Here is a 24,054-nt window from a genome sequence, read left to right on the forward strand (position 1 = left end):
AATGTATTTTTCCTGTCCCTTGCACATTTGATGAACACTTTGCGATAGTCGCACGTGAAGACAGACACTCATGTCACAGAAATCAGATTGTATAGTTTATTTGTTCATGAATATATAAATATTTTTAAGAGATGTTACATTATTAGTTAAGTTTATACCAGAGGTATCCATAGAACTCCTAATGCGTTTGAACAACGTGTTTTTCCAAAGCTTCGTGAATGGTAATCAAACAAATCAGACTTGCCAAAAGATTTTGACGTGTGCAGTGAATCGAATATATCCCAGGTTGTAACATCAAAAGAATATTCGACACACTTTGTTTGATTGCATCCAGTTTCTTAGAGAATGGTTAGAAGATGTTTTGACATATTTCCAGCCCCTTAGAGCAAAACCACAGTGCACATTCCATATGACCCGTTATATCCACAAAATTAGGATCACAGTCGAGGATAAAGATGGTTAGGATGGTTTCAAAAGCTCCTCGTTTCTATCCATATGTTACCTTGGAAGACCTTCGAATGCTGATTGTGAATTAAGAGCACTGGCCGCCAGACGTGCTTGTTCAGGGAATTTCGAAGGATCGGACAGAATAGTCGTGTTTTTAATGATTTCACGAAGCGACGCCAAGACACCTGAAAGAAATATGGCATAGTTGTTTAGCCACTGGAGATCCAGTAAGGATCATCTCTTATTGATCCAGTGTTACTACACGAGGAAATCTAAACTGAACTAACTTTATTTATACTGGATAGCTCTATAAGTTCTAAACTGTTCTTCCTAGAGGTCCATCTCTTGTTGATCCAGTGTTACTACAGGAGGAAACCTAAACTAAACTAACTTTATTTATACTGGATAGCTCTATCAGTTCTAAACTGTTCTTCCTAGAGATCAGTAAGGATCATCTCTTATTGATCCAGTGTTACTACAGGAGGAAATCCTAAACTAAACTAACTTTATTTATACTGGATAGTTCTATCAGTTCTAAACTGTTCTTCCTAAAGGTTCAGTAAGGATCATCTCTTATTGATCCAGTGTTACTACAGGAGGAAACCTAAACTAAACTAACTTTATTTATACTGGATAGCTCTATCAGTTCTAAACTGTTCTTCCTAGAGGACCAGTAAGGATCATCTCTTATTGATCCAGTGTTACTACAGGAGGAAACCTAAACTAAACTAACTTTATTTATACTGGATAGCTCTATCAGTTCTAAACTGTTCTTCCTAGAGGACCAGTAAGGATCATCTCTTATTGATCCAGTGTTACTACAGGAGGAAACCTAAACTAAACTAACTTTATTTATACTGGATAGCTCTATCAGTTCTAAACTGTTCTTCCTAGAGGTCCAGTAAGGATCATCTCTTATTGATCCAGTGTTACTACAGGGGGAAACCTAAACTAAACTAACTTTATTTATACTGGATAGCTCTATCAGTTCTAAACTGTTCTTCCTAGAGGTCCAGTAAGGATCATCTCTTATTGATGCAGTGTTATTACAGGAGGAAACCTAAACTAAACTAACTTTATTTATACTGGATAGCTCTATCAGTTCTAAACTGTTCTTCCTAGAGGTCCAGTAAGGATCATCTCTTATTGATCCAGTGTTACTACAGGAGGAAACCTAAACTAAACTAACTTTATTTATACTGGATAGCTCTATCAGTTCTAAACTGTTCTTCCTAGAGGACCAGTAAGGATCATCTCTTATTGATCCAGTGTTACTACAGGGGGAAAACTCGTATCATGACATGTATTTTCACAGAGTACTCACTCGGTCTTAGTTTAGGTAAACAACAGCTTTCATTTAACCATTTCAGGACGGTTTTATAGAACTCATCTTGACTACCTGTAGTTACCGTGGTGTTATAAGATTCGAATATTGGTCGCATTAAAACACTAAACTGTGGTTTGAGTTAAAGTAAAACAGCTCAAGTTTTGTACGCTATAAGATTAATTAAGCAAGCAAACTGCAGCTGGAATATAATCGTAAAAGATACTATCCAAAACTTCGGATTTTGCTGTGTTCGATCTTGAATATGGCGATTAAACAACAATTCCATTTCATTGTGGTTCTACAAAAGAAAAGTAATATTCAAGCTTGTTGTGTTCGTAGTTTTTTCACGTTGAATATCTGGTTGTTTACGCACACACACACCTGTCTGTTGTTCACCATCACCCCTGTCTCTGGTAACTGTTGCTGACAATTGCTATATAAAAAACAAAACAATACCAATCTTTTGTATTCATCTATAGGAATTTACATTCACTGACAAAGCTATGCTTTAGACTTGAATGAAGTCCAACACTCAGGAAGAAAGAAACATGTTAGAAACTTGTCTTACAAACCTTATCTCGAAGTTTAGTTGCTCAATTTCTTGTTTTAATCTGTCTCTTTCTTTGATCATAGCCTCGTGCTCTTGCTGAACTTGCAGGATAAAATCCACAGCTAAAAAAGAGGCGTTGAGAAGATAATAAACAAGTCCACAACATTTACACAAACTGAAAGTGGTGTTTTATCATTTACATTTCTTCAAAACAGCGGCTTTGCTTATTTTTGTGTTCTCTTGGGAGGAAAGCGAAGGAACCATTTCAATCAGTTGATCGAAACCCATCTAGACGAAAATATATTCATGTTAGAATAATATCAAAAGAATCAGGACACGTCGTAATGATCCCAAGTTATCCCAAGTTATCTCTTTTACACACCTTGATATTGCCTCTTCGTTTCTGCTCAGCAGACACATGCACCATCCTGCGATGTTCCTGAAACATATATTGATATCTTCAGTGAAGATCATCTCTTATTGATCGATCTAGTGTTACTACAGGAGGAAACCTAAACTAAACTAACTTTATTTATACTGAATAGCTCTGTCAGTTCTAAACTGTTCTTCCTAGAGGTCCAGTAAGGATCATCTCTTATTGATCCAGTGTTACTACAGGAGGAAACCTAAACTAAACTAACTTTATTTATACTGGATAGCTCTCTCAGTTCTAAACTGTTCTTCCTAGAGGTCCAGTAAGGATCATCTCTTATTGATCCAGTGTTACCACAGGACTAATCAACCCTAATTTTATTTTACCCTGTATTTTTCTTTAGGTAGCATTTTAGTAAGTGGTCCTGAGGGAGTCTAAAGAAACAAATAAGTTCGTTCAGTAAATTTCAAAGCATCAAGACAGAAACACAACAAGATGTACAAATTAAAGTACCTTGGACTCTGACTGCTTCGTTAGAAAATCTTGAAGTGCTGGGGTTGACGGGCCTATAATTAACACACAGCTTATGAGATCACGTTTAACAACTCGGAAATGTTTATCACAAACATGTTTGATAAAAACAGTGTTTTAATTCACTACCGTCTATATCAGTGGTCAGTGTAGTTTTTGATGATGATGGCAAGGGAGCCTGTGCCTCACTATGAACAGCGAATGTCTAGAAAAAAACAGAAATTATTAATACAAGACAATGCTGGAGAGATATGTAATGGGCGAATGTATTCACAACTTACTGTCGATGTACTCCTAGCCATTGAGGGTAAAAATTCTGGGCTTGCTGTATCGGCGGCTCCTGTGTTGTGTCCTAGTGTGCCACTGGTGAAACTCTGTGATTGAACCATTGGATACTGGATTGATGTGTCCGCGTTGCTCAGACGCAACTGATCTGACATATGCACAAGAGTATGCGCAGCTGTGCTATGATGTGAAGTAGTAACACCCCCCCACTGGGAATTCACAACCACGGGATCCGAGGTCTCCATGCTCGGGATCCGAGATTCCGACGACGACATACGAAGTGCGTTTTCAACAATGCTGCTGTTTGAACGAATACCGCTTCTTTCACTAACTGCGGGCGATTCTGTCTTCACACTTGATCTGGGAGTTTGGGCCTTACGTCGGCCTCGTGGTGTTGTGACTGTAGATGTGAGCGGGGAGGTTGGGAAGGGTTGGGGATGGGAAGCAGGATGAGGCGAGGGTTTGATGAGGGGCAACTGTTGGTGTTGCTCTTGCAGCATATTTGCCATATTGCTTGCAGCTGAGGTGAGCTGAGAAATCAGAAAATTAAAAATATAAAATTGATCTATCATTAGATTGGATTTAGATCTATCAATTTGATCTATTATTAGACTGGATTGACATAAACGATCTTCCTGATAAATGATGTACGTATTGTACTTCCAACGAGTAACTAACCTGAGCCTGTGGAACGGTACCAGCGGCCGCCATACTGGTAAGTTTATTCAAAATCTCATCCATCGAGATTCCTTTACTCATGAGATGTGTGACCATTTCGTGAACCAGTTGCGATGGTTGTCGCTTTTCCTCACCACCCTCAGGGTGGTATAGTCGATGGCTGGTCAAAACTTGCGGGCTCTGATCTTGCCTGCCTGTAGGCGTAGTGGATGAAGCCCGCATCGTGAGCGGGGAATCACTAGATTCGGAATCACGTCGGGCCCTACTCGTTGACAGTTCGTTTTGCCGAATCAACGATGCTAACGCCGAATCCGACCGATTACGAGGAATCCGCCCCAGCCTTTTAGCTCTAACGCCACCGGTTTGCGGTTGTTTCTTGAGCTGGGATGTATTGTCTAAACTGGCGAGGCCTGGGGCTGATTTATTCCGAGGCATTCGAAGTTTTTTCGCTTTCTCTTCAAACAGCATTTGACGCGTTTTTGGCAACTTCAGTTGCGCCACTAAGTTAGGGGCCTGGAGCTCAATAGGTAGATGAGCCCGCGGTTTAAACGCTGAGTCACCAGCGGAGAGCAGGTACAATTGGGAGTCCGAAGAGTTCCGAGGTAACCGAGCAGAGGCTGTTTCTATGACGGACGCGCTTTGCGGTAGTGGCTTTCTAATGTTAGCAGGTGGTACGTAAGGACGCGGGGTGATAGCTTGTGTAGGTACACCAATATCCATTGCTCTGGTGGCAACACTCATCATCGGTCTGGGTCCACCGGCATTCTGTCCTTGTGGGGTCAAGTTCCCCGGTAAAACATTGCCGACAGTTTGGTAGCCGATAACATGAGGATGGGAAACGGGTGCTGAGGTCCAAATGGGTAGCTGAGCCTCGATATGGTGCATGGAACTCGAGGGATAAATGGAATGTGTTGGCACGCAGCTTGTGTGAACAGGCCACGAGGTTTTCACGTGACTCGAGGTGGGAATACTGCTGACTGTGGGGAAAGGTTGAGGGTATCTTCCCGAGTGGTCCATCGGCTCAACATCGCCAGCAATTGACGACTGAACCGAACCCATGTTCGTCTCGTAGCTTCCAGTCAAATCGAAATCCCAGTTGAGTTCTGAAAAGATGCAAGGCACGGTGAGAATTGTTTTGACGATCGTGCTTTGTTGTGCTCACACCACCAGCCCCTGAGGTAAAAATAATTGCCTTCCAGGAATGCCACGTCATGTTTTAACCTTTTTTTATAGATAATGCAGACACAAACCACAGCAGAATAATCGATATATTTCTCAGACAAGCGGCTTACCCGAGCCTTTCATAGACGACTCTAATTGCTCAATGAGTTCGTCCAATACCGGAGTCATCGCTTCTAAACTTGGCTGAAGAGTGTCCAGGGTTGGTTGATATGTGTCTGCCGTGTCTGCAGGAAAAAAACCAGAAAAGATGCGAGGTTACTCAGGTATGCAAACACGTCTAAATCTGATTCGACAATAGTGACAAGGAGTGAGACTTTCGATTTCATTTTTTCAAATGCCTAATAAAAAAATTAACTTCATCCATTCTCAAAAAAATTATGTGAGATTTACCTTTGAATTTTCCATATCTTACTCTGCCCATTGCTTCGTTATCAGCAAGACTCGAGAACAAAGTGTCGGGGAGCGAGAATACCATGTCTGAAAAATGATGGTTAGATGTTAACAGGGACATTGTAGAAACTGTGAAACCGTAACAATGGATAATACTGCTCGTTCACCGCGTCAACAAAGAAACTGTAGCATAACTTAGCATTGACATACTTTGCATGAGATTGCATGAGTCGACCATTTCCAAAGCTTGTGATACGACCAACGACAATGGTGAACCAACGTCAGCGCCCGCAGAATTTGCTTGATTTGCTAATGAAAATTTTCTAAAAATACAAGACAAAACGCGAACATTGAAAATTTTTTGCAGAAAATAATTCCCAAGTCTTCTTCCAAAACCAAATTCACACGCAGATGAAGAGACGAAGATAAAAACTGAGGATTTAATACCGTTCCTTGTCACGTTCTCGTAAATTGTCTGAAATTTCTTGATCAAGACGAAGAATCTGAAAAAAAAATCGTAGCTTTGATTAATGATTATCAAGACCCTACTTGATTCTCTGGATTCTAGTGTGGGCTCCTGGTCATCAAAATATTCGATCATTTGATCATTCACTTTTCAAACCTCACATTTCATTAATGAAAGTAATAAGAAACATTTCTCAGCTGAGCTTAAGTCAAGCTAACGCATGTTTTTAGCTGTGATTTGGTGACCCAATATCCTTGAAAACATTGAAAATCATTCTACCTCTTCTGTTTGATTTTGCAAGGTCACATCTTGAAATTTATCCTCTACCTAAAAAAAAACAGGAGGGATAGATATTCTTGTTAAATTTTTGCCAAAGATCTAATGAATTATGAAGAAGGAAATACTAAATGTAGATTGAACTGGTCTGACGAAGAACTTATACTGTACCATTTGCTTGTAAAACACTCTCCATTTTTGATATTCCGCTGCTACAGCTTCGAGTTTGCGTTTCCAGTATTTTCCTTCAATCATCAATGTCTGGAACGAAGAGGAGGCATGGAGTGGTGTTGGGTTTCACCCAAAGGGTGGGTGGGGGGTGATAAAGCAATGGGATGCTGTGCAGTGCTAATTTATGTTATTATTGGTATTTTAATTAGATGTAAGTGTTGAAGACTACAATTCAAAGATTCAATCTTTCTACGGTTGCTTACCACAGGTCGAGGTTTTTTGGCCATTTCCGTCAAAGGGTTATCAAACTGACAAAACAAAGGTCTCTTGCATTCTTGAACTAAAACAAAACTAGACCTTCAAATAAACTAACACGGTGTAATGATAGATTCTTCCTTACTTGATCACTTCATATATGGTATTTTATTCTGTCTTATTTCAGAAAATTTAACAGCTGTTAACAGTAATCTTACATTGAATATGCCAAGACCTCCAAATTGCATTATTTATCCTTGTCTTCTCAGCAAATTTCAGCTTCTGACTTCGGAAGTTTTTCCACTTTGGCGTGAGCAAAATACTTCCGCTGCAAGGAATTGAGAGATGGCAAGAAATTGAGGGGATTATGAAAGAAATTTCATTGCAATGAAACTGGAATGAAAATTCATCAAAGCATTCACGAAGAAGATAAACATTCATCAGCAAAAGTGATGTGTAAAGCTATTATCTTGCTTTAAGTATTAAAACTAGTGCAACATGCCAAAGGACATGTTTCGATGTCAGCTATGACAGGAATTTAGATTATCCATCAAGTGTTTAAAACGAAGGAAAGAATCGTGCATCCTGCTTTGAAAAACGTAAAAGAACTGTGCTATTTTTATTCAAATTAAGCAATTAACACTCTGGGGCTCAAGTATAATTGCTATATAATTGCACAATATCAAAAGAAAATTACAGATCAAATTTCTGGAAACGTTCCAGGTGACCTGAGTTACGTCATGAAAAACAACAAGGTAGAAATGTTATCAACGCAAACAAGGTTCAAAGGTGTCTAGCTAGAAACTCCTAAAATGTTTAATTAGTGAAGCAATTACACTTCCCATACAAAAAGCCCCTCATTATTTTCTGACAAAACCGAAAGTTAAAACGCCACCATGTCGACAATGATACGTTCAATTATGAGAAATTTTCACAGGTAACTTCGATTAAATTTCGTTTAAATTGCGACGGAATCATAAACCATACCTGTATTCAAGGGTTAAGCATTCAAAAAGCCTCGCAAGGGAATCGTCAAGGGTCAAAGCGACTATTTTCCTGGGGTTAAAGTCCTCAGTAGGGATTGCTTTCTCCTCTGAAGTCATCATGAATTGCCCGCTCACACCAAACGCGGGTATTGACTGATTTTCATCTTTTTCCGATTCTTTCTTAACGTCTTCGCTAGTCATTTTAAAAACCTATGTAAAAAGGGATCTCTTTTCCGTAGGAAAGCACAGTTTTATGACGCTATTTCATGTTCGTGACGGAATATTTTCAAATATTTGTTGTTGTCGATATTGTCCGCCATTCTGCCAAAGAAGTCACGTGACACGCAACATTTTTTTCCGGACAAAAAGTACGGCGAAAGAGGAACTAAAAAACTCCGATATATTGCATGGTCTACGCATGCGTTATCATAAGCTCATCTTTTGTTATGTACCCCCCACTGAGGTACCCCCTCAAGTACTCCCTCCCCACACCCCTTTGGAACGAATTGCAGCAATTAAAACACAATCAGAAGAGCAATATTAAATATTTATGTACAAATAGTTCATAATTGAACAACATTTTGCATTCATTCAAGTAACAATTCTTGAATGGGTGAATGAAGCAAGTTAACATTATCAAAGTTCTATGTTCTTTTACAATTGCGAACTTTATACAATTGTGTGCTGGTAAACGGTGCAACGGCTTGAAGACGAGCGTCAACTTGCATGAGATTCCAGCTGGTAGCAATTTTACTGTGGGACTAGTGAAAGGTAGTCAGGTCAACCCAAAAACCGTCCACACACGATAGTAAGTTGGTAAACAGTCCATTTAAACTAACAGTTTCGTGTTGGACAAGTGCTGCGCCATACATAGTATTTTACAAGGAAGGAAGGGAAAGCATAAACTTGTAAACACTTGCTCAAATCCCACTGTATTAATACAAAGTATTTTGTTGTACTCGTTGATAAAACAGAGAGAGATTTAAGCAAATGCAAAAAAATGTACGCCAGATAACAAGATATCAATAGGAATACCGATTAAAATTATTAACACCAGATTTTAAGTTAAAAACTACGTTATTCTTGGTTGAACAGAACATGGAGTAACAGAGGCTGTGCTGTGACGCTAGGCGCCAGTTGGGTGCAGAATGTTCTTAGAAATGTTTCAGACCTCCAAAGGAAAACCAGGATCCCCTGCAACAGGCTGCCGTGGTGTGAGCTGTCTTTTTAAAGCTTCGACACAGTTTTGTGGAATTAATGAACCTAGAGAAAGAAAAACCGTTTAGAACTGATAGAACTATCCAGTATAAAGTTAGTTTAGTTTTGGTTTCCTCGTGTAGTAAAACTTGGTCAATAAGAGATGATCCTTACTGGACCTCTAGGAAGAACAGTTTAGAACTGATAGAAATAAAGTTAGTTTAGTTTAGGTTTCCTTCTGCAGTAACACTGAATCATTAAGAGATGATCCTTACTGGGACACTTTTGGAATAACAGTTAGGAACTCGTTAAGAACTCTCATTCATAGCTACAATGTTTATTCCAGAATATCGTACCTACAATACGTAGACCGTCCACAGTACGAACACGAATTATTTGCATACGTGAATTATTGCCTCCCTGAGTAGCAAGGACGTTTTCAACTTGATTCCAAACTCTCAAAACTGAACCACTGAGAATGTTGTATGTCCGCGTGCGTAACCCAACAGAACACGTGAGACCTAAGGCTTTCTTTTTACAATTGCCTTTCCTGAAAAAGTAGTAACACTGGATCAATAAGAGATGATCCTTACTGGACCTCTAGGAAGAACAGTTTAGCACTGATAGAGCTATCCAGTATAAATAAAGTTAGTTTAGTTTAGGTTTCCTCCTGTAGTAACACTGGATCAATAAGAGATGATCATTACTAGACCTCTAGGAAGAACAGTTTAGAACTGATAAAGCTATCCAGTATAAATAAAGTTAGTTTAGTTTAGGTTTCCTCCTGTAGTAACACTGGATCAATAAGAGATGATCATAACTGGACCTCTAGGAAGAACAGTTTAGCACTGATAGTGTAAGCTACTCAGTATTAATAAAGTTAGTTTGATTTTGGTAGCAAAACTCACCAATATGAATGCACACACTGAGTTTCCGAGGATTCGTATTGTTGGATCCAGGCGGGTTGTGCTGACCACACGGCCACCTAGGAAAGAAATGAAAGATCTTTAAAATGAAAACCGCCATTGTAATGAACAGGCGTGTTCTTAACTGACTGTACAGAGCGTGTTAATTATAAATATCATCATCATTATAATTCTTATCGAATCCTAGTAAAAACAGTTTAAAAGGGATTGAGTAATGCTCGTGTAGTAACACTGTGTAAAGACTGGATATCCTTACAGGACCTCCAGGAAGAATTTGACACGTTATCACTTAAAATTCAAATAATTCAACAAATTATTTCTGAATAGTTCAATATCCATGGAAATGGTTATGATTATTTTCGACATTAATAAATAAATATATAGTTTCCCCCTAATTGGAAAGTTACTAAAATCTCCCTTCTCTCAAAAATATCTTAAAAATTCACCAAAAGACGCAAAAAGAAAGATAGATTTTAAACACCTACGGCGCACACTAAAGAAAGACATAGACAGATGTGAACTTGTTGACAACTTCGAGTCAATACCAAATTAAAATTGAGGTGTCTATTGTACATGACGCGTAAATGAAATCAATAAAAACTGAGAAAATAATTAAAATCAACGACAGAACAGGAAAGCCAACTCGTGAATAAGTTCTCGAAGTAAGTTACGATCGCTTTCAACGCAAGTTGGAAACATTTCACATGTTATCAGCGTTCTCACTTCTAAGGAAATTTAATTAAAAAAGTTTGACTCGGAGGAATAGTTAATATATTCTTTTCAAGTTTTCTTTGTCTCAGGTTATTTAAAACAACAACCTCTCCCACAGTAAAAAGTATGCGTATTTAAATTGAGAGCACCGCATGTTAAAACATATCAGTGATTTTTGAGCGTTTATGCAAGGTTTCAAAATGAAACTTATATCCAATTAGCTTATCCACGCATATCGTTTGCGATATATATATATGTAGACGGCAAATGAATTACAAAATTAATCAGAAATCATTATTATAGCAGGTGCCAGAACCCAGACAAGAGACAGCTGAAGACATGCACGAGGGCCTCGACACATTCATCTGAAAATCTTCCCAACTCCAAGCCTCGGTATGAACGCATCGTTTCTAAATGTAACGGTTGAATTGTGTTTAACCACAATATCATACCTACGAGAATCGCCCTCGGAAGTCTATACCTTAAACCTTATCCTGACCTGCGTTGTGAATGGAGTGTTATCGATTCTTGGTAGTTTGTTCAACGGTTTGGTGCTGATTGCGTTTTGGAAATCAAATGTACTAAGAAGCAACACTCCGTTCTTTCTTATAATGCTTTTATCGCTAAACGACTTCGCGGTAGTGGTTACAGTTCATCCATTGTTTTTGTACAACGCTATTAAACAACTGCTGGGTAATGGCGACTGCATTGCAAAGGCAGTGTACCTGACAATTGCAAAACTATTAACAGGTTATTCTGGGCTGACACTTCACGTAATGAACATCGAACGATATCTTTCCATTGCACATCCATTCTGGTATCAACGCCACGTAACCCCACGGGCTGTCTTGGTTGTTACGGTTATTCTCTGGCTTATGTGGACCCCGATAACTTTCACCTCGTATATAAACGGTGACATACACCGGAGGTTTCTGTCGATATGCGCAGCAATCGTCTGTATAACGATCATATTTGTGTACGGTCGAATTTTTCAAATCGCCAGGAAGAAGAGACGATCAGTGCCGGCGCCTTCCGTGATAGAAGTTGAGATCCCAACAGAAGCCATGCCAGGGATAGAAGTCGATAAATCAACACAAAGAACTCAATGGAATCGAATGAGTGAGGTGATAAAAGATGTAAAACTAGCGAAGATGTTTATAATTCTTGTGATATGCTCACAGGTTTGTTATCTACCAAACGTAGCGTATCATGTGCACCTGGGGATGAAGAGTTCTGAAGTGAAGACTGTTTCATCACTGATTCTAGGAAATTGGATTGTTACGTTTATTTCTATGAATTCTACACTTAATTCTTTGGTCTTTTTCTGGAAAAATTCGCAACTACGGAAGGAAATGCTACAGATTATTAAACCATAGTGGAACAAGACAGTAACGACCGCCGGAACCGCTCAAAGACCGACGCATGACACAGCTGATAGACCCACTGCATTATCCCACGTTTAGTGACGTCAATGATGACAACAAACCAAATAAGAAGGCAATTTTATGATTAATTTACTGAGCCCAAAATGAACTGTGTTTATTTATGATTTGCTCGCTGAGCAAAAGATTCCCATACGATTGCATGTCTTGTATTGTTAGAACTGCCAATGACGAGACATCTTTCCGTAGGTGGTAGGCATTTAAAAACTGATCCTTGGTATATAGCCAAGTGGATTTATCTAAGAATATGAATTGATCACCCACCTTCTCGTAAGATTTCTTTATATCCTGAATCGTTTCTTGTTTTTGCTGTAGTCCCGTGTTGGGGCGATAAACATGAAACATTTTCTTTTTCTGAATGCTCATGACTGTTTTGACAAGAATTGCTGTTCGTTTGTTGTTACGAACCTAAAGTTAACACAAACAGTTATATCAGTTCTCAGATCTAAACTGTTCTTCCTAGAGGTCCAGTAAGGATCATCTCTTATTGATCCAGTGTTACTACAGGAGAAAACCTAAACTAAACTAACTTTATTTATACTGGATAGCTCTATCAGTTCTAAACTGTTCTTCCTAGAGGTCCAGTAAGAATCATCTCTTATTGATCCAGTGTTACTACAGGAGAAAACCTAAACTAAACTAACTTTATTTATACTGGATAGCTCTATCAGTTCTAAACTGTTCTTCCTAGAGGTCCAGTAAGAATCATCTCTTATTGATCCAGTGTTACTACAGGAGAAAACCTAAACTAAACTAACTTTATTTATACTGGATGGCTCTATCAGTTCTAAACTGTTCTTCCTAGATGTCCAGTAAGGATCATCTCTTATTGATCCAGTGTTACTACAGGAGGAAACCTAAACTAAACTAACTTTATTTATACTGGATAGCTCTATCAGTTCTAAACTGTTCTTCCTAGAGGTCCAGTAAGAATCATCTCTTACTGATCCAGTGTTACTACAGGAGAAAACCTAAACTAAACTAACTTTATTTATACTGGATAGCTCTATCAGTTCTAAACTGTTCTTCCTAGAGGTCCAGCAAGGATCATCTCTTATTGATCCAGTGTTACTACAGCATAAAACCTAAACTAAACTAACTTTATTTATACTGGATAACTCTATTAGTTCTAAATGAAAAATATTATAGAAAAATAACCCAGTATTTTAAAAAGCCCTCGTTGCAAGGAACGTGCCCTAACCACTGCCATACCTGATATGACATATAAAATCCTTCGTCTGGCAGCTCATGATCTTGTAACATTACAACAGCTCGTTCCCAGGACATGCCGCGTTCCACGCTGACGGTATGCAACTCCGTCGACCCTGAAGCGTCGACGTTGTCAAATGTTTTAGTGTCCAACCGCTGTACATCCTCTCCTTGTGAGCCCAGATCTATGAAATGACATTATACGTTTAGGATAGAGACACATGTCATAATCTGTCGTAGGGTAATCGATAGAGATCTCGAGCTCATGTTCCAAACTTGATAAGAGCTAAACACTCAGGTAAATTCTAACTCGTATAGACTCACCTAGGATACCCTCGTCATAGCGCCCGTTCCGCTTTGCTTGTTGTATAACTGCCTCGAGTGTTGCAGTGAAATATTGAAACAAAGCGTTTTGAAGAGAAACCTCCAGACCCAGAAGACGATTCAGAAATTTCGATATATTGCAATAATCTGAAATGAAATACGAAGTCACATACACGCAGTTAATAGTGCAAGACTGGAAAGAACTATCCTCGTATATAATGGCTCCTTATGTACTAAACTATCCTTCATAGATGTCCAGTAAAGATCCAGTGTTACTATACAAAAGGAAACTTAAACTAATGTTCTATATTTCTTGGAACTTCAGCTCTCAAACAATACCTTTGTCCAAGACTTCGTTGCCACCTTGAGAAGCAATGACACCAACCCCCACTAAAGCTTCGCGAACATCTGTTTGAAAGAAATAAGTTACGTGAACAAAAGCGACCGCATTTGATGATCAAACTATAATAACCAATGTGAGAAAGTTGTGTTCCCCTTTAAGATCAACATCTGCTCATCTGTACGAGGAAATCAACAGGGATCCACCGATATCCAAAGACATCCTACCTGCAAAGAAGTCTCCAACGTATTCCGCAGGAGGTTTAGCTAAGGCTGGCGAGATCTTGAGAACCGACTTGAGGACCACTTCGAGAGCTGTTCGACCATACTGGAAAGATATTTGAGAAGACGAGATGAGAATTGAGATAAAAACACTCTTCTAAGAGAAGTTATGGAAAAGTTCCATGAACGCTTTCTCTTTACAGGTTATAGTCTCGTCCACTTTTAGCCCAAAACATTACGAATAAACCCTCCAGGAATTATTACATAGCTCAGTGGTCTCGTCATACCTTGTTGTCGAAGTTATATTTGCTCAAATCTCTCGACTCGGTTGCTCGTCGATCACCATGAGTCAGCGCACCCTGAATGGAGTAAAAACATACTTCATGTACACATATTCGATGTATGCGTAAATAAAAGTTAGTCTATATCAGCTTACCAGACTTTCTAATCTCTTGGCGACGATAGAAGCAAATCGTTGTTCCCCAGAGAGTTTTGATATCAGAAACAAATATTCTGGTGCGCTCACTTGATTAGAACGGTGCGTTCGACCTGAAAACGTACAAAATTAAGATACCACCATAAAAAAACACGACCATTTGAACATAACTGTTTATATCTTGGATGGTGCAAGCGTTTGACCGCAGGATAGCTTCAATTATAGTTCTAACGCTCACCAAATTGTTGAATGGCTTTGTCGGCACTCCAGGGCAACTCAAGGGTGATGTGAACTCTTCGCTTCTGGTTCTAATAAGATAGAAGTTGTTGATTAGATTTGACAGGTAAATGATGGATATTTCTACCATTTCATGTTTTAAATAATTTGTTTTTTCAAATACCTTCGCTCTCCTGTCAGCTTGCAATGAGATACCAGAACTGGCAGCTTCAGATATGATGGCAACATCCTAAGATGCAAATAGACGTGAGTTTAAAATGCTGTGGCTTCATTGAAAACTTATACTCGAAAGATTTCTGAAAATTCATCAAGTTTGTAACCTTTTCTCCGTCCATAAAGCGCTTTTTTTCGGCGATATTCAGCATCTCGAGTGGATAATCGCGCTCACTGCGAAGTTCATATTGCACGGCGCCATCTTTTCCTGTGATTACACGACCTTTACGACCCGTCATCTAGGAAACAACAAATTTAGTAACACTGGATCAATAAGAGATGATCCTTACTGGACCTCTAGGAAGAAATGTTTAGAACTGATAGAGTTATCCAGCATAAATAAAGTTAATTTAGGATAAATACGAGATGATTAACACTGGATCAATAAGAGATGATCCTTACTGGAACTGATAGAGCATGGAATAAGTTGCAAATTTTACCTCAGCAACACACTCGGGTCCTCCTAAGTCATTCATCAATTGATCTAGAGTATTATTTGGTAAATAACTGGCAATGTAGTCCAGTTTATGTAAAAGTTCAGTTTTCATAACTTGACATTGCTCAGCTGGGCTCAGACTCGCATATTGATCGGCTGGTATCGCCATTGTTTTCACGTATTCCACAAGACTCTTGTTGCTTTCCTGGCAATTCTTTTTTGACGTCTCAAGCTTTGCCAGTATCCCATCAAAACTGTTTGACGATCCTAAATGAAATGAAATTGTTGCATGAAGTGTGTTTACTTGAAGCGACAGATAGACGGAGTTCATTTTCGTGTCTTTTCACCACCTCTGGTTATTTTGAAGACTTATTTCTACTTTAGCAATGACTGGTTTGATTCAGTGATGGGCCTACCTGATGACTCTGCAATGGGCGTTGCTTTCACTGCGGTAGTTGCAGCTGTCGTAGGTTTATTCCAAGCTGGTGTATTCACATTAAAACCAGCGGCAACCAAGGCGTCCATGCTGGTTTCATCTTGTTGTAAAGATGGACTGTTATTGCGAGATTTTGGTTTCTTTGGCTTCTCAATGATCTGCTTCAACCAGTTATCTGGAAAAGTTTTGAAAAAAAGATTACAATCACAGCAATGCTAAATCTAAGGCCAGGCGAAACGTAGATATGTAACTCAGGCTAACAATTCTTGTTGGACTTCACCCTTCACGCAAAACTGGAGAAAACCCAATCGAACAGTTTTAAACATGTTCCTTTAAACATGTGTTTAGCCAAGGATGGATCAAGTCTGCATACAATTCTCCAAATTTGAATTGATACCCAAACTCACACCCTCGGGCACACCCTCTTAACTAAGCTCCCCCCCTCTTACACACAGTTAATCCCCCCCCCGTGTTTAGCATACCTTCATCCGAGTCTGAAGAATCGTCGACATACGTATCATCTTCGCTATTTGTATCTTGGGCAATTGCCGGTGCCTCAGGATTATCGTTCGATAATCGATCATCATTCGATAATCGATCATCGTCATCATCACCGTCGGAGTCTCCACTCACTAAATCCCGAAATAACTAAACGTCATTATAATACTCCCGATATCCGTGATTATGGTGGTAATAATAGTGAGGTATGGTGATGATAATGGTCAGGTATAATGGTCAGGTATGGTGATGATAATGGTCAGGTATAATGGTCAGGTATAATGGTCAGGTATGATAAAGCCGTTTCACACTTACATCCACCATGACCAAACATATCTTCTTTTCTGAACTTTTTCACAGCTATTTTTTTACCAAGACTCGCTCCTTTTCGTTTCTTCGCCGCCAGAGGAGTTGTCTTGGGATAATCATTCATGAAGTCAAACCTTCCCCTCGAGTTCGGCACCGGAAAATGTTTGTCGATCAGAGCCTGCAGTACTCCTCTGTGAAGATGAAACAAGAAATGAAGTTTAGGTTGGAGTTTCTAGCGTATCAGAACCAAAACTATCCAGATGAACCAGCCTAGAATACTATGATTCCTGGCAAAGTTTTTGACAACAAACCACGTCTGATATCTTCCTGATGGTTTGTCTAAAGACCAGACTGAATTTATCCAGGCTGGTGACAAGGAAGATACAGCAAAATAAGACAGTTGAAAAAATGTGAAATTATTTACATACTTGGCAGTCGAAACGAATTCTGTGAGTTCCCCAGTCTCTCCGAGTTGTTCCAGGGTTCGAGCCTCGCCAGTGGACTGCAAGCCAATAACCACACACTGAAACACACAAGAGTATCAATTTTGAGAAGACATCACAGTTAGCAAGGAAACGCAGGGAGGAGGAAAAGTTTTCAAAGACATGAATAGGAGAGATGAAGCGAGGAACGGGGACATGGCAGATGGTGAAAAGATGTTAACACTGGGGTTAGAATGTCACAGCATTATCTAAACTAACGCATACCTTTCCATTTATAGTCGCCTCCTTTGCGATCGCAACGGCAGCTTCGACTTTAGACGCAATACACAAATACTTGAAAAACCTCTGAAGATCGTAAGGTAGAGTTAGGACATAGCAATAGCTCGACTAGAAAAACGATTAAAAAGCACATTCTCGGCCATTTTACCTGATGAGCGGCCCAAAACTGCGCCCACATTTTTTTCATTACTTTCCCGTCATTTCCTGATAACTCGATCGCTTTTCCAAACTTTTCTCTTGCCTGCTGCCACTGTGTTTGAGAGGAGAGACAGAAGAGTTTAATACGGGGTTAATTTACTTCGTTTAACTGCTTCAATCAAGGGTTGAGGAGGGGGAGATGGGTGTGTGTGGGGGGAGATTGGTGGGTGTGTGGGGTGGTGTGTGCAGGGGGGGAGATGGGTGTGTGTGTGGGGATATGGGTGGGTGTGTGGGGTGGGGTGTGCAGGGGGGGAGATGGGTGTGTGTTGGGGGAGATGGGTGTGTGCAGGGGGGAGATGTGTAGGTGTGAGGGGGGGGGTGTCATACATACCAGTATCGCTGATGCATTGTACATCTCGATAAACTGTTCGCTGAGTGGAACTTCCTTAATGTCAAACGTCACGCCTGAGAAGCTGAGCTGACGAGCCATGTACATTCCACGAAGCTGAGAAATAAAACAAAACCATGTATACAGCAAGTTCATATCTAATATAGCTGGTTATATACTGGATAGCAGTCCAGAATGGAACAAGTCTCAGCAGTCAGTTTCCCTACCTTCATATCCATGGCAACCAGTTCCATCGCACCAACACCCCTAGAAACAATACAATATCAAGATTAATGGCAAAGAATCACAACAGTTTACATGATTTGAGTATTTTACTCTGGCTAATGCAAGATATTGTCTGAGTCAACAAAATCACCTCCCAGTATTCCAGTGACACTTGTTAACTTATCAACAGACTCAATCCAAGATACAGTTTATAGCCATCTTAGTGAAAAGAACTCCACCTTTTTTTATACCAGACAATTCCACTGAACAGCATCAGAGCACTGCCAGTTAACAAGATGTGAACTAAACCCTTGTACTAAAAAACAAATTAGATGTCTCACCTTCTTTCGACTGCTTGAATAAACTGGGTAAACTCTTTAAATGGAGTTCCCTTTCCCCAGATTCCAAGTCGGGACATGTAAGCCATGTTCTTGGGTTCAGAAGCACCTAGGGGGATAATTGTGAACATGAGATACTTGCCACATGCATCCCCAGAGATTCCTACTTAACACCTACCAGTGGCACTGCAGTAGACCACCCTAGCCTTGGGTAGTTTCTCTTGTAGTTCAAGAACAGTCTTTCCAGTTTTGGTTGGTTTTGATGAACCGGTTGGAACCAGATTCTTGGCTTTGTGACATTCATCTAGAATGATCTGATTTCTGAGTTAAGAAAAACATGGAGTACACATGATATTCATGATGACAGGTGATTAGTTCCCCTAAATTCTAAGTTTAGAAATTCGTTTTATTTCATAGTTTCTAAGGATACAACTCCATCAAAATCAGACCCACACCACTTGACAATCTGCCCCAGTCTTGTCCGATATTTTGATGTTCCCTGGCTCTCTCCAATCAACGAGGAATATGTTGCAAACAGCACACCTTTCTTAAAACTTCCATTTTCTTTTGAGGACAACTTTGAATCATATTTGAACTATGTATGAAAGAACAAATAGGCTTATTAATACACAGCTACAAATGACAATGGCAAAGGACAGGAGCAAATGCACAAACATCCTCAGGTTTCTACCTTATTTAATGAGCGGACATTGACACCACATTTGATGTCTCGAAGATCACTAAAAAAGAATAAAAACTGCCTGTTTAGCCATGTTTGTTAAAATCATGTACACCAATGGTAGTGTTATTCACAGCGCCTAGGGTAGTAGGGTATACAGCGAGGAAGTATGTTATAAACAAGCCAATAAACATGGAAAGTGGATCCTCAAGGATGAAAATACGAAGAACAAAGTCCTACCGAATGGCGTCTAATCTCAAATCATTTGATACACTCAACCTGAAATGGAAAAGAAGAAAATTAATAGGTCTATCCTAGAGCAAAGTTTATGTCCTAACAATTGCATTAAAGCAATCTTCTTACCATAGAGCTCTTTTTCGTCCAAGTAGATAGTTTTCACTGATTATACCAGCAACAGTACGACCTTTTCCAACACCAGCACCATCACCTACAGTATTTCAAATACAATTTTAAGACAGAATGGATTTCAAGGAAGTTATATCAAGTATATGAGAAGTAGTTACTTCTTGGATTAATCAGGGATCGACTATAATCTAAATGGTTATTCATTAACTACCTATCAAGAAGCCAGCTCTTGAACCATCTCCAAGTAACATTTCATGTCTCTGACAGGCGTAAACAATTGCTTCAAGTTGCAAAGCAGATAGCAAGTGTTTGTCGATAACCTCGTTTGGAATTGCCAGCTTATACCAGACATCAGGTGGAGCTACACTTGACAGGGAACTGAAAACAAAAAAGAAGAGATATTTGCATTAAATGTTTCACTTGTAATTTGGAAACAACTACCAGATGAACCTTACCTTGTCTCAACAACAGGATCTGGATGCCTTTTTCCAATCCGTACTGGAAAATTAGACATATTGTGTTAGCTATAGATTAAGCTTGAATTCATTTTGGTAATTTGGTTACTAGGTTGAAATAGACTTCCACCAGAATATACTGTAGATGTATACAACTTACATTTGCTAGGCCAGTATTCAGCGTACGTATCAGAATATCCAAGATCTTCATCATCTTCGTCTACCTCTTCATCTTCTTCTTTTGATTGGAGATGACCCTACGAAATATTGCAAACTGACTAAGATACACATCTCTGATTAGGAACCTGGTTTCAAATACTGATATATAATTTAAAATCACAACCACGAACCTCTGTGACATCTTTAAGCTTCAAATCTTCTGTTGCCCAAAGTTTTGAAACCACATCCCTAAAAATATTCGGTAAGATTTCACATGCAACCTTACTTTGTGATTATTCCAAATTATTAATTGAAAAAGACCTCTTAAATTATACTTGGCAATTCTCCAAATTGTGTAAAGTGTAAACACTACAATGGGAAACTTCATTCCAAGAATTATGCTTTGTAATGCCAACTTTGGTAAAAATAATGCTGACATCAGCAGAATACTAAAAATATGGCTTAATTTTGACCATACAGATTTTCAGACACAAATAAGTTGCTGTTGTAACAGAGCCTATACAGATTATTTATTGTTTGCTTTGGCAACGTGTTTTGGATTACAAGATGTGATCAGTCACAGTTATTAAAGACAGCAATTTTGTAACTTTCCGGTCATTTTTTAACCATTGAACATTGCAAACCATACCGTCGTTTTTTGCGAAAAAAAACACACTAGCTGTAATCCAAACTCACAGCTTCTACAGTTTCAATTTTAGACCTTCCTTGTACAAAACATACAAGGAACTATTCTCACAGAAAGAATGACATAATTTCAGAGAACAATTTGCATAAAAATTTATGACATTTAATATAACAGATAGTGTCATGAGTTCACTTCAAAAGCGAAATACCCACCGTGAGAAAAACTGCATGTATACTAAACAACTAGAGAACTAACACTATAAAAACCAAATTATTTTGAACGTAATACGTTCATAACGTACTTCCTTGTCGGGTCTTTTATGTTTACATTTAAACCATTGACAGCCTTTTTAGTCAAACTGTTTGAGGAAAAACCATTGTCCGTAGAAAGAAGATCTTTTAACGTAGAATCGAAGGCAGAAATAGCCCTGTTTGTAGTCTGTGTTGTATTAAAATCCCCTGGACCCAAATAGAGGTCTAATTGATCCTGTAAGTCTTTGGAAAATGAAGGCTTTGACGTTTTATTGTTAGTAGTGGCTTCACTCGCCGGTCTAAACTCGTTAAAAGGTTCTAAAAGGCTTGAAAAGTCGTCTTGAGTTGACGCTAAGTTCTGACTATTTGAGTTTGATAACAAAAATGCCCAGTTTAATAGATCGTTCGGAGTCGAGGTCGACTCTAGCGACAATGAAGCACCAGCCATACCAGAGTCTGATAACCCAGTTTCACTTCGTTCAGAACTCTCCAGTTGGCCATGAGAGGCTAAATCAAGCCCGCTTTCCCCCAAAGCAAGAGATAAGAGGTCCGAATCGGGCCCTGCACCATCGTCGAGCCAGGACATCATATTTTGAAGCCACCAAACAACTTTCAAACAACATGCTCTTGGTAAATTTTGTTTTAGTTTTAAGAATTATCTTTCTTCCTCATGAGTTTTATTATCTGGGTCACGTGTTTGCTACAAGGCCCCCGCGCTTTTTTGTGCCAACGAAGCAATATCAAGGAAATTATTTACTTTTTTTACCCCGAAATTTCGAGATAAAATGAAAACTATACGCCCGACTACAACAAATACATATACACTACAATTAGCCGTTCCCTATCGTCAAAATTTCTGACTGTTATAGACTAAAAATGCCATAAATTGCGAATTCGTTATATAATTTTTTACTTGACCCAAGCTGAGAATATGACAATGAAAAGCTTTATATAGTAAAGAATCCCAAATATTACATAAAATTAACAAGTCAGGGAAAGTGATACGAGTTCACTATCAAAAGTTCTAACAAAATCTGGTTTCAGCGAATGTTATTTATTGAGGTTTTCTAACTTTGTTATCACAAATTTTAATTCGAAAGTGTTTGAAAATATCATGCATTGAAATCACGAGATGGATGAAGTGATTACGTAAGCCTCGGCCTACGTGTACGTTTATCTACGATAAATTCTCCCTCATTAGACGTCCAGCTCCTGTGGCACAGTCGGTTAGCGCGTCGTACTTATATGCAGTATGGGCGTGGCTTTGGCTCGCCATATATGCCGTGAAATGCGAAGGTCGAGAGTTCGAGCCTCTCCAGGAGCAGGCACTTTTTAGAAACCCAAAAGGCGGCCCCGCAAATAGAAAATCATCTTTTTTTTTTTTTTCTATAAATAATACCACGCATAAAAGTGGTCCTTATCTGTCACATAGACTCAAAATCTATCAAAACGAATTCTTTTTTAAAATTTTATACGGCTTTCGTTATATTCGTAAATGTGCTATCCCCAGGCTGCCGTCAGTTCCGCACAGATCGACTACGGAGCATGCGCGGCACTTGGCGCGCAAAATACGGAATATTTCCCTCCAAAATATACAATAACAAAATATTATACTCACATATTTTCCTTATCAGATTTATCGTCATCATCCCATAAGTCTTTCTCCAGCTTATACATAGACGAATAGCCTTCTTCTGTATTGCATTCATCGTGTTTAAACGATCCTCGGCGCTTTACAACAGTACATCCAGCGGAGTTTACAGTTGCCGCCGCACATCTATCGGACAACGCCGCAGCTCGCTTGTGTTTGTCGCAACAACTCTTCCCGACTCGTTCGCTATCCAACATTCTGTTTGAACGGGCTCGTTCAAGTAGAGCTTTATAATAGATCTCTCTGATGCGTTGGTCAGCACCGTGAAGTTTCGCTCTGATATCCATTCTTTCCTCCACGTGTTTAAAACATGATTTGCATAGTTTGCTGTCACTGGTCAGAGGTGTATCAAGCATAAAAAGAACTATAGTATTCAGCTCACTACGGATATCGTCGCTTATGTTGAAACCATCTGCATTCGACAATGTTTTCAAGCACAAACCACAGCGATCACTATAAAACGGAAAATATTAAATTATTGCGACGATCTACAAGAGTAACAAGACTACAAACAATAAAATTTATCCTAGTGCCATTCTCATCTTATTCGAACGCTGTTGAACACTCAGGAGAATACAAGTTCAAAGTTCAAGGTGCGCGATTTAGCGGATTTACGCGAAAAATACCGGATATCTCTCTGAAAAACATATCAAAATACAATGCACTAACATATTTTCTTCTTCATCAGATGTGCTATCCCCCAACAGTTCATCCTCCAGTTTATACATCACATCTTGTAGTTCCTTGTATTGATTCTTCAAAACTGGCTCTATCGTGATGCTACTGTCACTTTGAAACGAAGAAAAGTCACTCTTTTTGACGGATTTTGCATCATCGTCACACTCGTCCCACGTGCATCTCGAAAGATTCAGAAAAGTCTCCATAAATCGTCTGTCCTTATAGTTCTTAGGTAAGTTAGGTTTACAGTTTAAGAATACATATGACCTCAAATACACGGACTGGATGGCTTCGTTTGCCACACGAATTCTCTCTTTGATTTCTATTCTTTCTTGAACAAGCTCCGTGCATGTTTTGCATAATCTGCTCTCATGGGTCAAAAGTGTTTCGGCGAAAAACACTATAATTTCATTCCGAATTTCAGCGATGGAATTCAAGCAATGGAAGTCCGCGTTTGATAATTCCTTGAAGCATAGGCAACAGTTTTCCGTCATGAAGAAAAAATT

The 24,054-nt window shown here is 39.2% G+C and overlaps 3 protein-coding genes and 1 non-coding gene across 5 annotated transcripts; 2 read left to right on the plus strand and 2 right to left on the minus strand.

The window, feature by feature from the left end:
* Positions 1–93: 93 nt before the first annotated feature.
* On the minus strand, positions 94–8,241 carry LOC114538291 (MLX-interacting protein-like). The gene is made up of 21 exons (XM_028559448.1): positions 7,919–8,241; positions 7,150–7,259; positions 6,940–7,016; positions 6,677–6,766; positions 6,509–6,556; positions 6,211–6,266; positions 5,974–6,086; positions 5,764–5,850; positions 5,484–5,597; positions 4,192–5,294; positions 3,510–4,043; positions 3,358–3,433; positions 3,211–3,263; positions 3,084–3,131; positions 2,707–2,763; positions 2,525–2,612; positions 2,347–2,446; positions 2,156–2,207; positions 1,998–2,072; positions 1,772–1,901; positions 94–632 (listed from the first exon to the last, which is right to left on the minus strand). The coding sequence occupies exons 1-21, from the start codon at positions 8,116–8,118 to the stop codon at positions 499–501; spliced, it is 3,345 nt and encodes a 1,114-aa protein (XP_028415249.1). The 5' UTR covers positions 8,119–8,241; the 3' UTR covers positions 94–498.
* A 216-nt stretch (positions 8,242–8,457) lies between these two features.
* On the minus strand, positions 8,458–23,944 carry LOC114538234 (protein strawberry notch homolog 1-like). 2 transcript variants are annotated; one of them, XM_028559382.1, is made up of 34 exons: positions 23,540–23,944; positions 22,838–23,323; positions 20,514–20,571; positions 20,324–20,420; positions 20,164–20,206; positions 19,920–20,086; positions 19,706–19,790; positions 19,583–19,621; positions 19,355–19,403; positions 19,094–19,258; positions 18,842–18,977; positions 18,667–18,772; positions 18,328–18,367; positions 18,104–18,217; positions 17,723–17,824; positions 17,560–17,640; positions 17,281–17,375; positions 16,859–17,043; positions 16,528–16,677; positions 16,026–16,220; positions 15,614–15,876; positions 15,281–15,412; positions 15,124–15,189; positions 14,962–15,031; positions 14,724–14,836; positions 14,575–14,646; positions 14,294–14,393; positions 14,066–14,134; positions 13,727–13,873; positions 13,406–13,587; positions 12,458–12,601; positions 10,023–10,099; positions 9,471–9,664; positions 8,458–9,180 (listed from the first exon to the last, which is right to left on the minus strand). In XM_028559382.1, exons 1-34 carry the CDS (start codon positions 23,752–23,754, stop codon positions 9,083–9,085), a joined length of 4,335 nt encoding a protein of 1,444 aa, XP_028415183.1. In that variant the 5' UTR covers positions 23,755–23,944; the 3' UTR covers positions 8,458–9,082. The 2 variants fall into 2 exon arrangements, with proteins under 2 accessions (XP_028415183.1, XP_028415184.1); XM_028559383.1 differs by lacking the exons at positions 22,838–23,323; positions 23,540–23,944 and adding an exon at positions 21,270–21,911 and having other exon boundaries at positions 8,461–9,180.
* Positions 11,145–12,445, plus strand: LOC114538235 (adrenocorticotropic hormone receptor-like). The gene has a single exon (XM_028559386.1). It carries the CDS (start codon positions 11,147–11,149, stop codon positions 12,125–12,127), a length of 981 nt encoding a protein of 326 aa, XP_028415187.1. The 5' UTR covers positions 11,145–11,146; the 3' UTR covers positions 12,128–12,445.
* On the plus strand, positions 22,428–22,543 carry Trnai-uau. The gene is made up of 2 exons: positions 22,428–22,465; positions 22,508–22,543. It is a non-coding gene; the product is annotated as a tRNA-Ile (tRNA).
* Positions 23,945–24,054: the final 110 nt, after the last annotated feature.

Source organism: Dendronephthya gigantea, unplaced genomic scaffold (genome assembly GCF_004324835.1).
Source record: "Dendronephthya gigantea isolate DGI-Jeju-01 unplaced genomic scaffold, DenGig_1.0 000178F, whole genome shotgun sequence".
In the NCBI taxonomy this organism is placed as follows: Eukaryota; Metazoa; Cnidaria; class Anthozoa; order Malacalcyonacea; family Nephtheidae; genus Dendronephthya; species Dendronephthya gigantea.

Excerpts from the sequence above, each read along its gene's own strand:
- LOC114538291 (XM_028559448.1), bottom strand. The coding sequence starts at position 8,118 with ATGACTAGCGAAGACGTTAAGAAAGAATCGGAAAAAGATGAAAATCAG. Across the intron at positions 7,260-7,918 it reads TGCTTAACCCTTGAATACAG|CGGAAGTATTTTGCTCACGC; the intron begins GTATGGTTTATG and ends AATTCCTTGCAG. Across the intron at positions 2,447-2,524 it reads AGCCGCTGTTTTGAAGAAAT|CTGTGGATTTTATCCTGCAA; the intron begins GTAAATGATAAA and ends CCTCTTTTTTAG.
- LOC114538235 (XM_028559386.1), top strand. The coding sequence starts at position 11,147 with ATGAACGCATCGTTTCTAAATGTAACGGTTGAATTGTGTTTAACCACA.
- LOC114538234 (XM_028559382.1), bottom strand. The coding sequence starts at position 23,754 with ATGGAGACTTTTCTGAATCTTTCGAGATGCACGTGGGACGAGTGTGAC. Across the intron at positions 20,421-20,513 it reads AGCTTAAAGATGTCACAGAG|GGTCATCTCCAATCAAAAGA; the intron begins GTTCGTGGTTGT and ends AATATTTCGTAG. Across the intron at positions 19,791-19,919 it reads AAGAGCTGGCTTCTTGATAG|GTGATGGTGCTGGTGTTGGA; the intron begins GTAGTTAATGAA and ends GAAATACTGTAG.